Source organism: Falco peregrinus, chromosome 2, assembly GCF_023634155.1.
Source record: "Falco peregrinus isolate bFalPer1 chromosome 2, bFalPer1.pri, whole genome shotgun sequence".
NCBI classification, from domain to species: Eukaryota; Metazoa; Chordata; class Aves; order Falconiformes; family Falconidae; genus Falco; species Falco peregrinus.
In genome coordinates this window covers 104,103,181-104,124,678 of record NC_073722.1, presented here as the reverse complement: position 1 = coordinate 104,124,678, position 21,498 = coordinate 104,103,181, and the positions used below count along the sequence as shown (strand labels likewise).

The window sequence follows — 21,498 nt, the reverse complement described above, 5'->3', positions numbered from 1 at the left end:
GGAGCCAGCAGAAGACAACATACTACACAGCCAGCAACACTTACCGGGAAGCGTCTGAAGAGATCATGGAACATGGAGATTGTAAGGGCACTATTGCGTTTAGTCAAGAATTGTGTCAGTGCTTGCTGATATATTACAGTCACTCTCTCCATATCCAAACAACCTGTGCTCAGAAGCTGTTGCGAAAAAGCAGAACAAAAAATTTCCAGTGAAACACAAGGATGAACCACTAGCAATGAAGTAATTAATTTCTACCAGTGCACACAGATTTTTTCCAACAACTAGATATTCTTGGGTAGCTTTTATGATACAGGCCTATGAGATACAGCACAGAACCATAAAGAAACAAAGTGGGCCCCAAACATGTTCTCCCAAGTACCAACAGCTGTATGACCATGTTAACAAAGGGCAGCACAGCTTTCCAGTGAGACTGCACACACTGCATGTAACGTGGTGTAGTGTGGTGGCTGTACTTCCAGGTTTGTGGTGGGCATGGCTAACACAAGGTTCACAGAACACCCAAAGACCATTCTGAATATGTGAAGAGCAGCTATGTCCAGGATTTTTAGGCACCCAGCGGACAAGCCCTAGTTCTGATCAGGGATCCAGCAATCCCGGAACTGTGTAAATGCTCTAATATCCCCCTCTGGTGGAGAACAGAATCCCAGACATGCAGCAACCAGCCGAGACCTGCACAGCCTATGTGGATCTAAACTAACAAGACAGGGCTGAATGAAGAGCAAAGTGTGGAGCAACGCAATCCCAACATTCCTGACTGTTCCCATATTGCCAAGGAAGCACAGCTCTTTGGGAAGAAAGAAAAATTATGGCCCAAGGAGGTCAAAGCTGTCATCTTCACAACTGTGGATGGGGCTTTCGCAAACCTCTGCCCAAGCAATTTTTCCATGGCCTCATAGCAAGTCAAAGCCATGTTGATGTCGTGTCCCATCCTCAGGTCAAACTCCCAGTGCTACTGCAGCTGAACACAGGCCAAAGTGTAACAGGGGAGACAGATCCTTAAATACATTACCTGGGTTTCCTAGTCAAGTGTCTATACTTAGCACTTACTTGACACACTTGAAGGGAAACAAATTTATTCCTTCTCCCATCAGATGATTACTGTAAAAAATTTCTTCTATAACAGCCTTTTTCATAAATTTGGCCACTGCATCATAGGGTCTGCTCTAGTTCCACTTTCCTGCTTACTGACAAGCTCCAGGTTATGCTCACAAAGCACTACTCACTGGAAACACACACCTTTGTCACCAGTTCCCCACTGCAAAACCTTATCGGCCTCAACACAATGTCAACACGAGTGGCACCACACAAACCAAACTGTGTCACCTCCCTCAAACCGGCAATCACTTCAGCTGCTGGCTGTGTCCTGGGCCAGCCAAGAGCACAGCTCTGATCCCACAGGAATAATAGCCTTCCCTGGGAGGCTGCACAAGGATGCTGTGAAACATGTCTCCAGGCTCAACATCAAGCATGTCGTCTACACTCCCCACAGATCTGCCACTTTGTTTTTCTTTCCAGAAAGGCCCGACACTGAACAAGAGCTGGCCGGATCAAGGCTCTCAGTCTCTCGCTAAGCTGTAGAAACATTGGCTATCTTTTCAGCTGCTAATAATAACTCAGTGTTTGTAATTTCCAGGCCCTCCCTTGCCATGAGGTAGCCCTGTTTTTTTTCCTCACCCACAAAACGTCAACAGGATTAAGGTGCTAATTCCTACACACAATTTGAGAGGTTCAGAAGCAAGTATCAGGCTAGCTGGTGAATCAGTATTTGCTAGGTTTCTAGTGGAGGTGACTGGACTGAGCTGCCCAATACATAGGGTCACCAAATTCAGAGACCTATGAAATTCAGCGGAGACAGTAGCTGAAAGGGGACCCAACAACAAGGCTCCCCAAGCAACCGACACCCATAGCACTGAAGAGTCTCCCTGCAAACAGCTACCGTTGAAATCAAGGCTGCTCTACACTCTCTTCACCATGAGATAACTCAGCCCAAACCTCAGAGAGATAGGAGTTCACTCTCATCCACCACTGTCCTGTGCTTTCCTGCCCCTCAGGATGCTCATGGAAAAAAATTTGGAGTGACTACACTGAAAGATTAATGGAAAAAACAGCAAATCAGCCAGGAAAGGAGTGTAAATATACATCAGGCTTCTCTGGCAATTAACCTCAACGTACATCAGCAGTCACTGGTGGCTAGGGGCAAGCAGGCACTGCAAAGGCAGGAGGGTGAGGGCCAGATGGGGATGGAGAATTTGACAGTTTTATGGAAAAGAAAGCACGCAGAGAGGTATCTGCAGGCAGCAAGAACAGCTGAGACTGAGTAAGGCCCATTCAGCAAAATGGGGTAATGCAACTTTACCAGCAAAAAACCCTGCCTCTAGAGCAGCCTGCTGTCTTACCTGACAAGCCTGCGGGACGATGTTGCTCTGGTTCTCTGGCAAAGGAGTAGGAAGAGTTAATGGCTTATCAGACATGCTTCCCTTTAACACTTTGAGCAGGTATAATGAGGCACTAAAGAAAAAAGGAGAGAATACAGCAGTTACCGCAGCGTCATGGTGCTGCTGCAAAGCCACAAGGGCAGCAGCCAAGTGATGCAGGCAGCTTATTCTGTAACCAAGCTGGGGTTAAAGAGTCCAAGAGGGCCCCTTCTCTCAGTCTAACCCACTCTGGCCAGACCTACAGACAAATAAATCTCAGGAGGCTGCATCATTTCATTATCTGTCACTGCAGTCAGACATACCCCACTATCAGCCTGGTTTCCTCAAGCTCACGCTTTTCACTAACACTGCTTGACAATTTTTGTTTTTCCCCAGGATTTCCGAGCCTGCACAGCTCAGCCAGTGCTGCAGTACAGCCCTCCCACGCCAGGCTGCTATGTGCCTGGAGAACTCAGAGAGCTTGCAGACAGTCTGCTTGCTTTTTGAGAATCATCGTGTTAACTGGGCAGGGCTCCGCTCCAGACTGCCACTGCCAGGAGGCTGTCAGGGAGCCACGCAGCACACACAGCCAGCCCTGTGTCACCAGGAAGTACCATGGTGTCTGCACAGCCACGAGCCTGGTGTGCTGCAGAGCCAACACTGCCCAACGGCACTGGGTTGACCATGCAACACAGTATCCACAGCGTACACCACTGTGTTCAGAAATCCCAGACGGAGTATGAAAGTCCTCGTGAAACTGCCTGCAAGTCACAAGAAAGCCTACTAGTACATGGCAGTCCCATTTACACCAGGCAACAGCAGGATTGCTCATGTTCCCCAACACACACATACAGCTTATCCTAATTCACCTGTATTCAGCAGCAAAGGAGTAAATACTGGTATGCAGTCAGGACTCATAATCACTATTATCCTCACTGTGCTCTCATGGAGACAGTAAACCACTGTACCTACAGAACAATCATTGCAGATTGCCTACAAATTACAGTCATCCCCGTACTTTATCACGCACTCCCCAAGGAAGCCTCAAGGAAGCACTTCCCATCACAATCTGCAGAACTGTACCAGACTATTTCTGTACCACGAAGCCCACAGCAGATGATCACTAAAAAATGGACATTTGCTTGAAAATGCTTCAGATTGCCAGGATGACTGGCTAGTCCTGATGTGATACACAGATGCTGGCACCCAGCCTGCATCGAGTCTCTCACTTCTCTGAACTGTTTGAACATGCAATATTATGCCTGCTTACAGACGAGCCCACAGCACCAAGCAGAGACGCTCCTTTCACCTATATTCACCTGAAATAATAGAGTGCCACTGAAGAGTCAGTGTGCTTGCAGGCTTTCTTCACAAGCCTCTCCACAAAAGCGTGCAAATCTTCTTGCAGGGCGTCCACTCTCTTGCAGTACTGCTTAGTTCGACACAATGAGTTCCTGAAAGAGCGTTAAAATCAAGCCCAAAGCCATTACCTACAGAAAGAGCTCTGGGGAACAGATGGCTACAAACCCTTATCACTGGGCTTAGGATGACACAAACAAAAATGGTGCTAGCTGTGGGCAGCAAAAGAGGTAGTCATTGCTGCGGCAAGAAGAGTGAGGAGACTTTACTGCTCTTCACCTTCCAAGCACCTATTTAGGCATTAGAGTCAACTTTCCTCCAGAACTCCCACAAAGAGGACTGGCTGCCTCAAACCCTGTTACTGCAGAACTGCTTCTCAACAGGGAATAGAAAGCAGCACTGAAAATGCTTTAGAGCAGTGCGGAGGACGTCCAGGAATGGCATACAGAAGACACATCATGATGACACATCTGTGTCTAGCTTGTATCATGCCTTACTTATGGCTGTGAACAGAGAAAATCTGCACTCTGCCTGTCTCAGTATTGCAAGTTTCGTTCCAGCCACAGCAGCAACTACTCTGTAAGCCCAGGGAGTTGCTGCATGGTCTGACTCAGAGGTCAGAGGCCCATGGAGATACGCAGTGACATGGCACTGTGCTTTCAATACCAATGTTTGTTCTTAAGGTTTCCACCTTAAGGTTTGACACTTGAAGTCCCTTAGTATAGAAAACCCATATCCTTATTTCTTTCCTGCAGGTTATAACTCAGCATTGTGTGGTGTTGGTAATCTAATTCTACACAATCTATAAGCATAGCAATTGTCTTCAGTCTTAGAAAGACCACTTTCTGGGATTCAACCAACACCACTGGTGTCTATCAGGAGCCATTGCCTATTATCTGGAGGACTAAGGATACTTACTTGAAGATATTGGCTGTTTTCTGGAGGAAGTCAATCTCCTGCTTGTCAGAGTCTGAGCTCATGCATTGTTCAATCACCCGAAGCAAGGGCTCAATGATGTCAAACACCAACGGGTTCTCTGATTGCTTAGTCAAGAACGCTTCAATCAGATCTAGCACCTGCAAACACAGTTACTGATGTGGAAACTAATGCAGACAGGGAAACACGACGCATCTACACAGCTCCTTCAGAGTGGAGTGGGCTACATAACAGCTGTAGGGGCAGAAGAAAAGTATTTGCAGCTGAGCTCTGTATAACTTCTGCTATCATTCATAATGTTAGAGCATGAGAAACTGAAAATTAAAAATTTTTAACTGAAGATTAAAGGCTGTCTGTTGAATTCAGCTTTATTTTGTGCAGTGATACCATCTAGAAACAGCAGTTATGAGAATCACTGTCACCTGGCCAGACCTGTAGTCACTGTAACTTGGCACAGATCTCCATTAGCACCACTGACAGATAGCTTCCACCCCTGCAAGCCCCCCTGACTTCCAGACAGTGCATTAGTATAAAATCAGCCTCTTCTAGCACAGCATCAGAATGAAAATGCAGTAAAGCCAATTTCAAACTTCGCCTTGGCTAATCTGACGCCAGACTACAGGAGCCGCTGGAGCTGTCCCTGGATGCCAGAACGTCCTGGACAGTCCATGCTGACACCAGGTGGCCTAAAGTCAGTATTACAGCCTCAAACAACCAGGGAGGGGGTGTTACTTCTAATCCTCCTGATTTTACTAGTATAACAATCAAAAAATAGCTTACACTGCACAATTACGAGAGGGATTTTATGCATATCACACTAAGGCACATAAGGCCTGTCCAGTTTACAAAAACTAGCAGGTACCTACCTTTGGGTAGGTGTGGGGAGGATCTAATAAACTGAAGCATTTCAGATCAGCAAACAGAAACCACAGTTCACTTTCTGAAAGCACAGTCCTGCTTTTTGTTTTGAAGTAGGCCTGTGAAACCCCAGGCACTGATCACAATACTGCTGTGCCAGGTGTTGTACAAAGCCAGAGCAATTCAGTCCCAGCCTCCAGGAGCTTATGACATACAGACATGTCCAAGCTGTTCACTGTTAAGTAGCTCACGGCACGCAGTAGGCTATAACTAATGTGCTAGTAAGCCAGAGGTCTTCACACTGTACACTTATCTCCCACCTTAATCTTGAAATCCCTCCGTAGGATCTTCTCTTTCCGCATCTTGTCTTTCTCATCCTTCTTTGCCTGGATCCGTTTCTGCTGCTCCGCAAAAAGAGTTGAGATGTTCTTGTCAAGAGCCATCATAGCGTCATCATCCAGCTCTTCATCACTCTCATCTCCTCCCTTTGGTTTTTAGAATGCAAAAACAACATATCATCTCATGTACTTCAAAAAGACAGTGAGAACCACAGCTAAGAGCAGACCACAGTAGGGATGTAGCTACCTCTAGACCCAGAATAATAACATGGGGAGGGAAAAACAGATGTTCAGACCCATGAGAAATCTAGCTTGTATTTCCTATCAGGTAATCCTGGCTGCACAGTACTAACACGTAGAGCTACAGGATCAGGAAAGAGAAGAGGGAGGCTGAAGATTTGACACTGATTCCCTCAGTGCTGTTGCTCCTTCAGTAAAGAGGTTAATAAGTTGCCATGTCTGTAGCCTTTATAGGAATCATTAAACCACACTTCAACGCTGCTACAGGAAGTCTCCAGAGTGGCCTACAGGGATCACACTCCTCCACACAGGCCAGCCAATACAGGCACCATGTAGCAGTATCTCAGTGCTTCAGTTCACACCAACCTCATTTATTACAGGCAGGAATACAAGCTGTATCAGGTTAGACTGGACAAGCTAAAGCACTCAAGACATACTAACAATAAATAAAAGAACAAGTGACTTATTCCCACAGCATGCTTTGAAGATCCTGACCTCCTGCTGCAAATGTTATGCAAGGATGACTGCCAGGCTTACCACTGCATGGATTCAGACAGGATGTGAGTGTTAGATAATCTCTCACCACCCCAAACCTCCTGCTATCTGTATCAAGGTAGGCAGTGAAAACGTACCAAAGTATTCCCTGCCTGGAGAACATTCATCAGCTGACTTCGAAAATCATCATCGACTTCTTCATTCTTTTCCTCATCTCCGCTGTCATTCTCTTCCTCAGTGTCGCTTTCATCTGAGGACTCCTCACTTCCATCCTCATCCTAAGGAAGAAAAGTTCATCTTCTGACCCCACCATTCCTCAAGCCCTACTGAATTCTCACATACGTCACTATTCAGAAATAAAAACTCAAGCCTCTCTTCAACCTACTGCCTTGCTTCCAGCCCTCAGATTTGAGTAAAGACACCTCAGATAATGAGATATCAGGTCTTCGCAAGAGCTAAAGGCAGAACATAATACAGACTTCTCTATCATATTAAATGAGTATCAAAAAGAAGCTTCAAAGTAACATCTGAAGTAACAGCCCCCATCGGACTCTCCTTTCTGCTGATACTTGTAATGCTTTGTGAATTGAATCTCTGCTGTTCTTAAAACCCAAGATTTTGAATTCAGATGGTTGTGCATTACAGCAACAATTGTTTCTGCAAAAAGGAGAGGCCTGTGCTAATTTCAGGATGCAGTCATCTCCTAAGTCATCTATTCAAACACCCATACCTCCAACAGCATGTTCCTTCAAGGCCAAGAGACTAATAAATATGCACTTCCAACAAGCCATTTGTGTGCTGCACTTTTAAAATAAGTCTTAATAGAGCAACATTCATTTAACTTAAGAGTAATGCAATTAAGTCTATTACCACAGTTCAGGAGAAAATTTATTTTTAAGCAGTGAAGTTCTGAAGAGTATCTGTCACCAGCAATGGCACATAAATTACCATGTCCTGTGCAGATTTCATCTTTTTGTCCGATTCTTCCATCACAACAACAGCACTTTCTTCATTCTGCTCCTGGTATGGGTCAAGAACCTGCAAAAAAGAACAACTTGTGGTTTTCCAGTGTTGCATTTTGTTTTGACACATTTCTTGTGTACAACAGACAGGAATTTCAGCACAGTAAGCCAGCTGAATAATGAAATAGTAAGTAAGGGCGCTGAACTTTCTGGCTTATAATATCTTGTTTATTAATATGCTAAGTTCTTCCTATAAGTGATAAAATAGGTGGAGAAAATTGAAGAGGTTGGTGCAATCACACATTTTAATTTGAATTTGTTAAAAATAATTAGGTTCATCATATAAAGTACCAGACAGCCCTTCTTTGCAATCCACATATTACTCTCTCAGAAGACACCACCTTACCCAGTAGTACGACCAATTCAGGTTTTCAGTGTCACTTATTTTTAGCACCTCTATGTTTAGGCTTTCTAGAAAAAAGAAGTTGTTACCATTTATACTCACATATAAAATCTACCAGCTATATAAACTGACTAGGAATTTCTTCAGCCTAAAACTACCAAAAAATAAAGCTTAAAGTTAGCAGATCTCAGGCTCCCATAAAAAAACAAGCAAAAACACCCCCAAAAAAACCAGAAAATCACTCTCTGTAAGCTACGTTTAAAATTCAGCAGCACACGTTGTCATTTTCTAAATCAAAGAAGCTTTCATTTAATCCCAAAAGAGAGACATGCTTGTATATCCATTAGGGGCAAGACAGGCAAACAGTACAATGCCTTACTAGTGCCTCACTTACATCCAAGATCAACTGCAAAGCCCTCTTGGTCAGGTTAGGGCATATCCTTACAAACACGCTCTTGGAAATCCGACGTATGAGTAGGCTGCGCTGGGCAAGGAGGGAGAGAAGGATTTCCACCATCACCTCAACCCATCCTGGCTCTGCGTTGTCTGCACAGAACAAACAATGACAGGAAGGGGCAAAAACACTGCACTTGCACATCAACAAGAGACTAAAGAAAAATTCACCAAGGAAAAAAAGATAGTCCTTCTAGCTGACTATTAGAAGTACTCATTCAGCAACACAGACCAGAAATAATCAAGTGTGAAGCTAAAGACTGTAGCTGTACTGGAAGGCTACTAACCACATGGAGAAACATGCTTGAAATTGTCTTTAGGCCACTGCAAAGCCTTACCAGGTAACAAAACCTACTGTTCATTAAGTCACTACTTAAATTAGAAGTTCTGCAAATTATGTGACACCTATTTGGCCACCTTAAAGCAATCAACAGCTAGTCAGCAAAAGTATATACATTTTATAGTGCTTCAAATGACATCAGGAGTCACAGCATCCCATGGGAAGTGCCGACATTTGAAACCAGTCCAAGATTGGGAATCCTGATCCACATACAACCAACCCACCATAGAATTACAGCTTTTATTGTCACAGTACCCTCAAAATTACACAGAGATTTAAGGAGAACAAGACCACAGTTAGAGAGGAAGTCAAAAGACCAAGCCAGGCTCTTTCCTGGTCAATTCCCAACCCAGCTCACAGGCCCTAAACAAGGACTAGCCCAAATCAGCAAACAGGCTGTATATACACAGAGAACACATTTAGTTTGTCCAGAACTTGAGCTCTGAAAGCACCAAGTTTCAGGCCTGCTGGCTGTTAGGAGAGCCCACAGCTTTGCCTGGGCAGATACTACCACTTCAGTCATGCTCTTGGCCAGCACAGAACAAGGACTCAAAAAGAGCAGTTTCCCTTGGACACTGCTCATCTGAACAATGGCCAGCTCTAAAGCTCACCTATCCTTTATAAGGCACACAGGAAAACAACCCCCTGAGGATGCAGATAAGAGAGCTGGAGCAAGAGACAAGAGATTTAGAAAGACAGAAAAAGAGACTGAAGGAGAGGGGATTCTCCTGGGTAAGTACATCAAGCCAGAACAGATGCAGTTAAGAGTTCTTCACTAATGCAGAACTCTCGGCTTCTGTCTTTTGATAGACCATTAACAATCCCACTCCATTTCTTACTGTAGGAAGGACTCACCAGTCTGTTTCTTCTTAGGTTCTTTGCTGAATGCCCTCTCTGTGCAGTTCAGAAGGTCACTCAGAACATCCATTGTATCAGACTGATTCTGTTTGATCACAAGCAAACAGTAAACACCCTTCCCGAATTCCCCACTATTAACAGCAACCAAAGGAATATACACCAAATCTAAGGACCTCTCTAAATAGGTACAGATCTTAAAACCAGCTATTACAACCCATTTGCAGAAGAAAAACATTAAACTAAGTAAAAATTCCTCCACTCAGCAGCAAATCAAGGGCAAAACTAATGCTCAGGCCAAGCTTTGGCCCTGTAAGTCTATGTCTATGGTCAATGTAGGAATCACAGTTTACTGGCTGTCAGTTGCCCATTTTCAGAAGCCAGAAGCTGTGAAAGACTGAATCTCTGAACACAAAGAAACTCTCCAGCTCAGTGTTCGGAAAGCTCAGCTATTGGCCCATTTGACGCCACTGAAATATGCTTGGGGTCTTACCTTGAAAAGATGAATGGCCATTAAAAGCAGAAGTTGCTGGAAAGAAACTACTTTGGCACTGTCTGATTTACTTTCCTTCTTCTGCAGTTTCTTCACAGTCTTAAGTGTTCTGAAGAAAGAAACCCTTTTGAGTCTTTCACAATTAAAACAACAAATCCTCTCTTGTGAACAAACTAAAAACACGACCAGACCAGATCTATTGTACCATTTTCTGTACTTAACATTTAATTTACTGAAATTGGACATACATATAGTACACGGTCTTAACCCACCGTATCTCACCATGCGTGGCTTATAAAAAACTCTGCACCTGGGCACAGGCTAGATTCCTAATACTACAGCCAAGGCATAAACCTTTATGGAAAATCAAGCTCAGAAAAGAGTACTGGAAAAGAGAAGTTAGTACAGGCATTATTAAGAGAAAAGATTAGCAGAGTTACAATCATGCTTGAGAGAGGGGCTACAAGCAAAACCAGAAAAGGACGTGGCCACCTACACACAGTTAACACACAGAAGGAACAGGAAGAAAGGAACGGGGCGATGAGAAACAGAAAAGCATCCTGAAACCCAGTCACAGGTGCAGGATACTTAAAGGGAAGAAATAAAACTGCCACTGCCCGTGAAACGGCTCTGTCACAGCAGCCAGAACAACAGCAGGAAGATGAGAAAATACAATCTCTCTTTTACTGGCCCAAAGAGAGACTAGGGCTTTTCCACCTTCCTCATCTCAACCCAGCACCCAGCTTCCCAAACCTCTCACCTCTCCCAGGCATCTTGCTGTGCCTTGGTAAAAGGCTTCACAGCTTTGACATGCTCACTGGAGAGCAGTTTGTCGGCATACTCAACAAGGAGAAAGATCCACAGCTTCCCATCTGCAGTCACACCATGGATGTGCTTCTCCCTCAAGGCTGCAGCCTTTGCTGTATCCCCCAGAACAGTCAAGGTGTTTAAAGTCTGAAGTAACCTGCAAAGAAAACCAGCCAGCATGTTACTGTCAGAGGAACCAGATGGCCGTCTCACACTTTCCAAAATAATGCCCACTAGTAGAACTAGTCTCATCCCAGAGCTCTGGTCACTCATTGCAACCCAGATTTACAGGGCCTAAGTTTCAGCCCAGGAATATATCCAAGCACAGCTATGTATAGCTCATTGTCTTGGTGTCCCCAAGGACTCTGACTGTTATTCTCAGTTGTTTCCCATTCTGTGTCCCACCAAGTCCTCTGCTTTCCCTCTACTGAGGTTGGAGCACCAGCTTTGGCAAACACCTAAAAACATCTATTATTACCAGCTCCATCTGCCTTAGTACAGAGAGTACTGTGGAGCCACCAGCAGCTCGCGTGCAGAGAGCACACAAAGCCAAGAACAACCCACACAACCCACCACACTCTCTTGGGTCCGTCCACTTCTAGTTTACAACAGAGGCAGTGGAAATCTTACAAAAAAAAGCAGTCTGAACTCAACTCTACACCTATCTGATCATCACACACATACACAGCAGGTTTGCCATGCAAAACTATGTCTTTATTGGACAAAATTTAAGGATCTTTGGAAAATCTGTCTAGGATCTCCTTAAAAAAAGCCATTCCCTGGTCCTGGAATCAAACAAATACTCCACCAGCAGCTCACAACCCCAAACCTGACATTCCCAGGCTGACCTTATCCTCAGGAAAAAAACCCAGAAATTTCCAAGCTTAAAGCACTTAAGCAGAATTTTTACCCAAAGAAGTAGTTTTCCACCATGGAATGAGCCTGTTCATCTAGGGGCTCTGATAGAAGGACATTTGTCTCACATATTTGGGAAGTCTTTTTCTTAGCCTCAAAGAAAGCATGGAAGAAGCAAAACCTAGAATGGACAGAAACAAGAACAAAATTCAAAGACAGACTGGTCATAACAAAGTAAAAATAGCCCACATATGCAAACCAAATAGTGCCACATATTCACCAAATCTTTATTCAAGGATGTCCAAGCACTGAAAAAGGTCACTATTTAAAATAAGACCCTTTCCTCAAGGTATATAGGGTAAAGAAGAGAAAAGGATGCTCAGGACTTCACAGAAGTGCCAGAACTTGAGACCACACAATACAACACTCAGACTGTCAGGTTTGAGTCCAATTCCCCAATTAAACTGGCAGATAAATTCTTACTAAGATTTGATCAGATAAATACTTATTAAGGTCTGATGCAAAGATTACAAGTAATATCTTCAAGCAGTCTAGGTAACCAGGAGCCTAAAATTTACTGAAAACAAATGGGACTAGGATGATTTTAAGTGCCTGAACTACTTATGGCAAAGAGTTCGTCCAAGTTTGCAGAAAGTATTTTTAAAACAAGACCTAGTCTCCTAAACAATTTATGTTATGGAATATTTCTACTACTGAACTTGCCTAGTGTCATGGGGACAGCTTACTTGCAATATTGCTACAGAGCTAAAGAGAATTCTGCCAAGCACATGTGGCATTATGTCTTTAAATCATTCTCACCTGGAAATATCCATCACAAGGCTCTCTTCTTTTTTCACTGGACTTTCAATGAGGTTAGCGAGTCGGTGGGTGATCCATTTTCTTAATCGAGCAATCTTACGCTGTGCTCTTTCAATAGGAAAGTGGACAGAATCAGTAGTTTGAACACAAACCCAAAACAAGCACAAACCACATGATCCACTGTAGCAAGATGTGACTTTCAGGTATTTAGAGGCTTTACGCTAAAGATGGCAAAGTAATCAAAGTAAGAAAGCAAAAGGTGCATAATAAGAGATAGAATCTTTCCAAGTTTGCTTTTTACTATGTAAAAGACAGTCTGTTTACCCTACAGAGGTACTGCAGCTTAGCAAAAAGCACTTCAAGAACTGCAGTAGTCAGTAGAGTGAGGTTATAGGTGCACAAGTAACACAAAGACATACTGTTTTAACAGCTCACATCTTTGGAAGAGGCCCCCACAAGCAACCCAGTACCCACAGCACCAAGTAGTGGGTATTCAGCAAGCACCAGCACCAAGGATGATAGAACTTTTTCTTGGGAAGTTTTCCTATCTGGAATTTGCTAAAAATGCCTATCAAGGATATAAGTATTTACAGACTACTCCTGAGACATGGAAGTGGGTGCGTTGCTGCAGGCCAAAGAGACAAGAGCACTCACACCAGTTTAATAGTCAGATAAAAGGGATGCACAATTCCCTCAAAGACCTGAGAGTCTGCAGTGAAAAAGAAAGCCACTGGACATTTTTGCCAAAGGAGCTGTCAGGGCTGGAAAAACAAGAGAAAAGTTTCTTTGGTGATCTTGTCCGCTTTGGTCAGGCTGGCTGGTTCTCATCGTGTTTGAGCCCATTTGCAGAATTTAATTTTGTCCCAGCAAGAGTCAGATGATGCTGGGGCTAAACCTTCTGGGACAGAGGAAATAGAATAGGTGACAATTGTCAACTCATGGCAAGGGAACCAGCAAACACTGGCTGTCCAAACCAGACTTCACACTGGTAGCCACTCTAACCACAGAACAGAAAGAGGAAGATGCATCACCTATACACTCACATGTTTACATTTTCCTGGTTCTGTTTTTGCCGGTTACTTGAGAAATCTAAACAACAGTCGAAGTCTGGCCTGAGGAACATGCCTTTGAGCCAGTCAACGTATTTTTGCAATGCCACTGGTTGCAGGTGTCTGACTGCCCTGGAAGAGCTGGACAACACTGGATAGCCTTGATTGGTGAGACTGGAGAAGCCGATCACCACTGCCAGCTGCCTCTCCACGTCATCACAGCTGTTTAGAAATTCATCTATATATCTCTCCATCTCTGGAGCAAACTTAAATCGGTCTGGAAGCTGAAAAACAGAGTCAAACAAGCAGGTTAGAAACCTCACAGTGAGTATACCGAGTGTCTTTGTAGTACAAATCACTTTACAGATTTGACTGCAGTAAGTAAAGTCACATGCCTGAACATTTATCATAAAGCATATGGTAGGTCATCAATTAAACCTCACGGTCTTCCTCACATAGGAGCAACCACTGTAAGAACCACAAAACCCTGTCACATACCAGCTTCAACCCTTTAATTTGCACCTTGCCAAACAGTCAGGCTTTGGCAGGCTAGACCACAGGCTGACCAGGTGCAGCTAAGCTCCTATACTGATCAGCTCTCATTTTGAGTGAAAGTCCAGTGTCTTTCTCACATCATCTGCCTTAGACTTTCCTCCCTTGATTTGGAAACTCCTCCACACCAATTCCAATCTCATCCAGCAACCCTGGAGCCTGCTGACCTACAGTGGGTAGAACAAATCCCACTTCCTCTCCCTGGTGTCTCAGAAGTGTTGAGGCACTCTGAAAGGAGGGTGAGTTAACACATTAACCTAAAAAACATATCCTGGGGTGTTGCTGTTTCATGTTGAGTCCTGTCTTCAGTCCTGACACTGATCCAGGAGGCATACTGCTGGCGGGCTGCTGGCTTTGGAGCACTGTCCAGCAGCATGCAGACCACCAGGACATGTCCCATCTCACCATATATCCCATTTCCTTATGTTCTTTCATGGCCCAAATGTTCAACCCCACTCATTTCTTCCGGAAAAAAACAAAAGCATAACTTGGAGGGCAAGCTGGCTTAGTTCCAAAAATGAAATGCAACTTTCATAAATTAATAAAACAATTTGATTAGTATACTGCACGGTCAAGTGACCTCGCAGGAACAGAAACAGTAACGAAAGTCCAGGAAATACTGCTCTTCTAAATAAAGGGGCTATAAATTCCAAATTAACTACAAATCCATCCAATTATAACATAAGTACCCCTGCAAGAAATTCACACAAAACACAACTTAAAAAGCTCCTACTTCCACTGTTTGAGAACTCAATACTCATGCATCACTATGAAAACCGGGATAAAACCTCAAGGAGAGACTGCTGTAAAGTAGGCTAATAACACACAACAGGGTTTTCATCAATCATCTCTCAACAAAAGCAAATCAAGTACATTTGGTCCCTGCTGAAAAAAGTGGATTCAGGAAGTTAACTGTCAGTAAATATCAGACCCAAAGTCTAGTTCCATCTCCAACAACAACCAAAATCCCATTAAAATCGTACAAGAGAACAGTATTTGCTTTCCAAAACAAACAACCCGTGTCAAGTAACAAAACAAACCCACAGAAACAACAACAAGTTCAAAGCAAGATATCTTTTACTTCCTCATCATCAACAATATTAGGAGTTTCTCTTTCCATCTAGTCAATCATTGTCTTCAGTGGATTTGTACATTTCAGACAGGAATTAAAAAAAATTTTTACACACATGGAAGAACACAGCCTAATTCACTGTGCAACAGCACAAAAAGCAAGAAACAGAAAAACAAGTCAGTCAGTGGATAAACCCTGGGGAAACCTGGTCCATACAGGGAGGCACCATGGGAAGCATTATTTACAGAGCAAAGCCATGCATCTATTGCTACTTTGATACCAGAACAGAGAAACTGCAAAGTCCTATTCCTCCCAAGAAAGGGCAATGATTTTTGAGCCTACATGAGGCAGCTTAGGATTATGTTACCACAAAAAGCCAAGCTAAATCCTGTTTTTATCAGCATTCCCCTTCCATTCTTCCTCCCTTTACTGCAGAACTGTGTTGTTTGCTGGCTTCCCAGGAGGGAAGAAGGAAAAGGGAGTTCCAAAATCCAATTCCCAAATAAAATTTGTGCTTAAACGTCAAATGTGCTCATTGAAACAAGCACTAACATAAACAAAAGCCCGAGTTGTCCCTTTTCATCGGTGCCTTCAAATGTTCGTGCAACACCCAGCACAATGAGAGACAAAAAGGAGGTTCTGGACACACAAAATCAAAAGGACTGTTAAAGGATGACATATGACATTGTCAATATGCTGAGGGCTGCCCTTCCTCTGCTTCCCCTATCATTAGGGCTTTCTCAGCAACATCAGTGAAAGTAGGTAGGCCAGGACCAAACAATTTCAGAACTCTTAAAATAAGTCTGAACAAAAAATACACAAATAGGCAATGACAATTAAACATAGTCTATACTCAGCCCACCGCAACCAGTGGTCATACAATAACCTTACTTTTACTAAGAGTCCAACGTCTAAAATTACATAAACTTTTATATAAGACGATGTGAAACTAGAAAGGGGAGTGAAGAGGACTTCTGCTCAGGATAGGGTCTTTAGCCCTGAGCACAAGTACTTTCAGAAGACCTACCTGACTTGTTACCACGTGTTCTCCATAATGCTGCATCACCTTCCCTCTGAGAACCATCTGCAGCTGATCCAGAGACAACAAGGGGAGAGCACTGCCCAGCAACCGGTAGCACATGTAACTGAGTGGGAACAAAGAAGATTCCCTCAGGTAGAGGCACAGCAGGAAAGCCACACACAAGGGTACGACAGAAGAAGCGGTGGGGCAGGCTACATGGAGCATGCAGGAAGACGTCAAAAGTTCATGGATCCTGTGTTCAAAAATCCTACTGCCCAAATGTTTTCTTCTGACTAGCATAGCTGCTAAGATCTCTCCCCATAGTAGGTCAGTCCTCTGCTGTCTAGTAATAGATGAGTCCTCACCAGCAGTTCCTTCCACAATCCACTTTCTGGATGCCTTCTCTCCAGATCTTTATTTCCACAGGCCTAATAAAAACTTACTCAGTTTTTGACTACACAAATTTACTTAGTTTTGACAGCAACTCGCTGTCAATTTGATCGTAACTGCCCAACAGGCTTAGGAGTTATTAGACGGACAGCACTAGCCTCATTTCTGCAGGAAATCAGGCAAAAAGGTAACACCACGGAGCATACAAATGGTATTTTTACACTTACCCAAGCCAAGTAAAACAAGACCTAAACTGCTCAGGCTTGGAAAATGGTTTCCTTTCACTGTGATACTCACATAATACATTAAGAATTATTTTTTTTAGGTGTACCTCTGCAACTTCTAAACTTTTGATCTAAGGAAGACTTAAACCTGGCCACAGACTTATTTGCTATGGTCCAAATTAAATCATGCTTCCCCAAAACGCTCACAGATTTGTAATCTAGATCTTGCCGCATTTTTAAACAGCATGGGTCTCAACAGACAAATAATCCTACTAAGGTCTAATATTAAACTTGGAAAAGGAGCTGAAACAGCTAGTGTTATGATGTCAACCACAGCCATATCCTACTTAAAGCAAGGACCACGTCAGAATCCAGACATATCCAGGCACTTTAATTCAGTTCATCCCATAAAGCACAAGTCCAGCAGTATTGGACACAAATTTCAGAACTAAGAGCTTGTCTGCACAGGAGCTGTCCTTAAACCACACAAAGCCAAATGACCCTCCCTCTCAACCAGAGAAAAAAGGATGGTACAGCTCCTCTGACAAGTCTCACAGGAGCAAGCTATAGATTTAAGACACATTTATGGCCAATGAGGTGCATCAGCTTTATGTGCTGTCCTAGTTAAATTTAACCTCAAATTTTTTATAGGCCACAATTTTAAGAGAAATCTTACAATAACTCCTAGATTTAGGCTCCCTACAAAGTTTCTCATGAATATCTAGCCAAAAGCAAGCATTCTCACATTGTTCATAAGAAACCATATGCTCCACCCTACCACAGGGCAGCAGAAAGACTGGGCAAGAAACAGAAGGATAATACGGAGAACAACAAACAACATATGTTAATACAAACCTCACAGGTCCTGATTTCTCCTTCAGTAGCCCATTCTCCACACCTTCTTTCCAGAACAGTTCAAAGGCATCTTCCTTCAGTGAAACTTGTAGCAAATCAAACACTACACCAGGCAATTTCTTCTCCTTCTTCTCAGACTTGGCAGCACTTTGCAGAAGCTCTACAAGTCTGGAAGAAGAAAGAAAATAATGTGAGAGATCTGGCCTGGAAGGGGATTGCTGAAGGCCAAATTCATCCTGCTGAAGTACACAGAACATTTCCTGAGCACTGCAGGCTGTGCCTCTAGGGAGAAAAGACAGAGCTGTAATTTAGGAACCCGCATAACAGTTAGTGCCCAACTCTTAACAGCACCTGCAGAGGCAAATACAGGCAGGTATCACAATGAAAGCCACACTTCTCTCACTACTAGCCAAGAGACCTAGAATACTGCATTTAATGCTCCTTATTTAGGAACTTACCTGGGAATATTTTCCTCGTTTACAACAGTAGGCGAGCCAAACAGCTTCTTCAGATTTTTGGGTTTCAGAACACCAGGGAATTTCTGGATGCCCACAAGCAAAAGGTGCAGGTTTTCTGGTGATGTGAAGGCTGAAGCAAGGTCACCTTGCAAGATGTCAAACAGGACCTCCTGAAACACACTTTCAGGAACCTAGACAGGAACGAAGGCACAAGCATATCAGAAACATATGAGGACATTTTACTAACTTGCCGTGCAGTATATTAAAGTATCTACGTTGTAGGGCATTTTAGTAAAAGCCTGCAGTGTTCTGGAAACTTTAGAAATAGTTTTTATGGTGACACAACCAAAAATAAATAATGGATGTATCCAGTGCTGCCATACAGTCCCCAGGTGCTTAACCATGTGGAGCACAACAATATGCTGTCATCAGATAGCAATTCTGGTCCAACTGACTCCAGCTGCAATTGTTCTCTTGCTGTTTGACTGCTCCTGTCTGTACAGCCGTGCAGCCCAGGGAGGAGGAAACACTCTTGTATTAGCTTTTAATTATACTTCCCCAAAATAAGTTACTTGTTTCAATAAGATTTGCTGGAAACAACTGCATTCAATGGTTTTGAAGAAAACTGGATCCAACATTTTCACCAATGCACAAAAACTGCTTTAATTTGTATTTTTTAAAGACTGGATAGACTAGATGACCCAGAACACTTCCATACAAAACATTAGTTAGCCTTCGTATCTGCAAACATCCACACAAAAAGAGGAAACAAACACACTCTCTTCTTTTCCTACATACCCTGTTCCTTTACACCATGTCCCTACATCCTTTCACTCCAAACAGCCAAAAATTCAACCTTAGGCCCAGGCTTGCAGCATAAAACAGAAGGTTTGCTGTCCAGAGTTTTCAGCATACTTCTATTCAAAAGAGCAGACGGTCTAACATAGAACCCAAGCAAGTCAACTGGGGAAAAAAAACCAAAAACCTACTGGTTTGTCCACGATGAAATCAAATTAAGCCAAACCACAGCATCCTTCCCAGAATAAAAGCATCTACCCACAGACAATGTAGGAAACAGATCCCACAGTTTAAACTCACTCTTCCACACCCCATCTTTAACTTTCACCTATGAAGAAACTAAGGAAAAAGCAGTCCCTGAAGTAAAGTCCTCCCTCCTCCCACCCACCATGTGCTATACCTCAGACATGATGTCAATAAGAGTTTTGCGAGGGAGGTCTCTGAGGTGTGTTTGGTGATGGGCCAGCTGCTGAAGAAGCTGGATGCTCTCCAGCAGAGCTTTCTTGTCCTGTAGAGGGAAGATAAGCCAAAACCAGAGAACATAAAGATTAAACTGAAGGTAATAACCCACTCTTGAGATCCTTACACCTACTTGTAGTAAGAACGCTACACAAATGCATCTCGATAGGCCACTCAGCTTTTCCCAAAATGGTGTGTTCTGGCTGTATATGATAACAGATCCCTTCCTTACAGGACAGTTGGGAACCTCCTGTACTACTTGACACAGTTCCTACACTCTAATCAGGAATAGTCATTTAAAAGGCACAAAAATGCAAAAGAAATGAACTGAGCTTGATGATTCAAGTCCCATCTCATCGACTAGCCTTTCTCTATATATCCTCTTTCCACTTCAGACAGCCCTAGAACCAGTCTGATAAACAACATAACAGTAACATTACCTTAACAAGCCGGCCAGATTGAAACAGAGCCATAACTCCAAAAAAGTTTCCAAAAGCAGCATTTCTCACAAGTTTCTGAAAAGGAGGAAAAAAGGGAGTTAAAAATCCACTTCAATTAGCAGTTAGATTTCACAGTCAGCTATAGCTCTGATCAGTGGCACAAGATGGCCAGAAGATCTAGCCTTGAATACCCTAGCATCTGAAGATAACATACTGGGAAGCAACCCACTGCACTACGCTTAAGAACTGTTCCAGATTATCTTTCTGTCACATGGACAAACCAGTTTTCACAAATATTTCCATTGTTTCATTATAATTATTTGCTTTAGCAAGAACCCCGAAACTACAGTACCTGGGCACCAAGCTGTTGGCCAATGCTGCTATAAGCCAACTCACCTTTTTCACTTTTTCCAGATTGTGTTTTTCTTTTATCTGTTCCAGGACACTGCATATTGGAACTTCCTCAAAAGCCTGTAAAACCTGAGGACATGAATGGAATAGCTCAGTTTGCAGTTCTTTCATTTTATGAAGTTTTATCGGGTTCAGTTGAAATAGAGCTGAACAGCTGCTCAGCACAGCAGCAGATGTGGTGCTTTATTAAGCCAGAATAGAGGCAAGTAGATCAGTAAATTATATGTTAGAATAGGAACTAGTGCAGATGTAAATACACCAGCTGATATTCTTCCCCCCCCCAATACATGACATAGCAGGATTAATAATGAGAACATTTTCCTGCAACTGCATGACCCCGTTAACAGAAGCAACGAAGCATTTCAGCATGGGCAAGGCCCTGATCTAAGTGAGAAAAACATAAGCTCTCCTGCATTATCAACTTCTCAGGTGAGCTGAGGTCAGGTCCTACTGGTGATCCCAGTTACTGGGACTCTTTGCTATGTTACAGATCCAAGCAGCACTGAGAAAAAAAAAAAACAACAACTTTGAAGTGTGTATTAACGGGTTGCCTTTTCAGATCTCCCACACCAACAGCCAAACACCAGGAGCAAGTCAATTTTAAGAAGTCACAGCAGTTCTGTATGCAGCATACTTGAAAACCTTTGCAAATTAAGGACGGTTCTTGTAGTAGAACATAATTCTGTAGCATGAGTGTTATACTGGTGTAGCTTATATCATTATAAGTGCATTGTTCCTAAAGCAGAGTAGCACCATTTAAAACCACACAGTTTTCCTATGGTCACTGCAAGAGCCCTCCCTGTCATCTGCATGCGGAAGCTGCCAGAGGGGAGCCCTCCAGCCTCCTCACAAACAGCGAAGGGGGATCCCAGGAATTGACTGAAGCTGTCAAGGGGCCGCAGAGTGCTCTGCTCCACTCTGGGATATATAAAGATAAAAGATAAATACTGACCTGCGCCAGGGCCAAGCTGAAGCCTGGGCGGGCGGCCTCGCGGGTAGCTCCGAGTCCTTCCACAAGACGCTTGAGGGTGTACTTCAGCTCGTCGTCCTGGAAGAGAGACACAGCTCCTGACATGCCGCTGCTCCTCAGAATCCAGCGGGCTGCCGGCCCCCACCCCCAC

The 21,498-nt window shown here is 43.5% G+C and overlaps 1 protein-coding gene across 1 annotated transcript in view; it reads right to left on the bottom strand.

The window, feature by feature from the left end:
• Positions 1-21,498, bottom strand: part of MYBBP1A (MYB binding protein 1a) — a 61,666-nt gene that overhangs the window by 39,663 nt on the left and 505 nt on the right. Inside the window, exons 2-22 of the mRNA XM_055796278.1 lie at positions 21,330-21,425; positions 20,363-20,446; positions 19,967-20,041; positions 19,468-19,575; positions 18,270-18,460; positions 17,812-17,979; positions 16,349-16,466; positions 13,692-13,981; positions 12,649-12,756; positions 11,885-12,010; positions 10,928-11,131; positions 10,168-10,276; positions 9,675-9,762; positions 8,421-8,572; positions 7,610-7,699; positions 6,799-6,939; positions 5,909-6,073; positions 4,713-4,870; positions 3,755-3,889; positions 2,418-2,529; positions 45-176 (exon numbers count right to left, since the gene is read on the bottom strand). Coding sequence (XP_055652253.1) covers positions 45-176; positions 2,418-2,529; positions 3,755-3,889; positions 4,713-4,870; positions 5,909-6,073; positions 6,799-6,939; positions 7,610-7,699; positions 8,421-8,572; positions 9,675-9,762; positions 10,168-10,276; positions 10,928-11,131; positions 11,885-12,010; positions 12,649-12,756; positions 13,692-13,981; positions 16,349-16,466; positions 17,812-17,979; positions 18,270-18,460; positions 19,468-19,575; positions 19,967-20,041; positions 20,363-20,446; positions 21,330-21,425 — 2,850 coding nt within the window. The remainder of the gene's footprint in view (positions 1-44; positions 177-2,417; positions 2,530-3,754; positions 3,890-4,712; positions 4,871-5,908; positions 6,074-6,798; positions 6,940-7,609; positions 7,700-8,420; positions 8,573-9,674; positions 9,763-10,167; positions 10,277-10,927; positions 11,132-11,884; positions 12,011-12,648; positions 12,757-13,691; positions 13,982-16,348; positions 16,467-17,811; positions 17,980-18,269; positions 18,461-19,467; positions 19,576-19,966; positions 20,042-20,362; positions 20,447-21,329; positions 21,426-21,498) is intronic.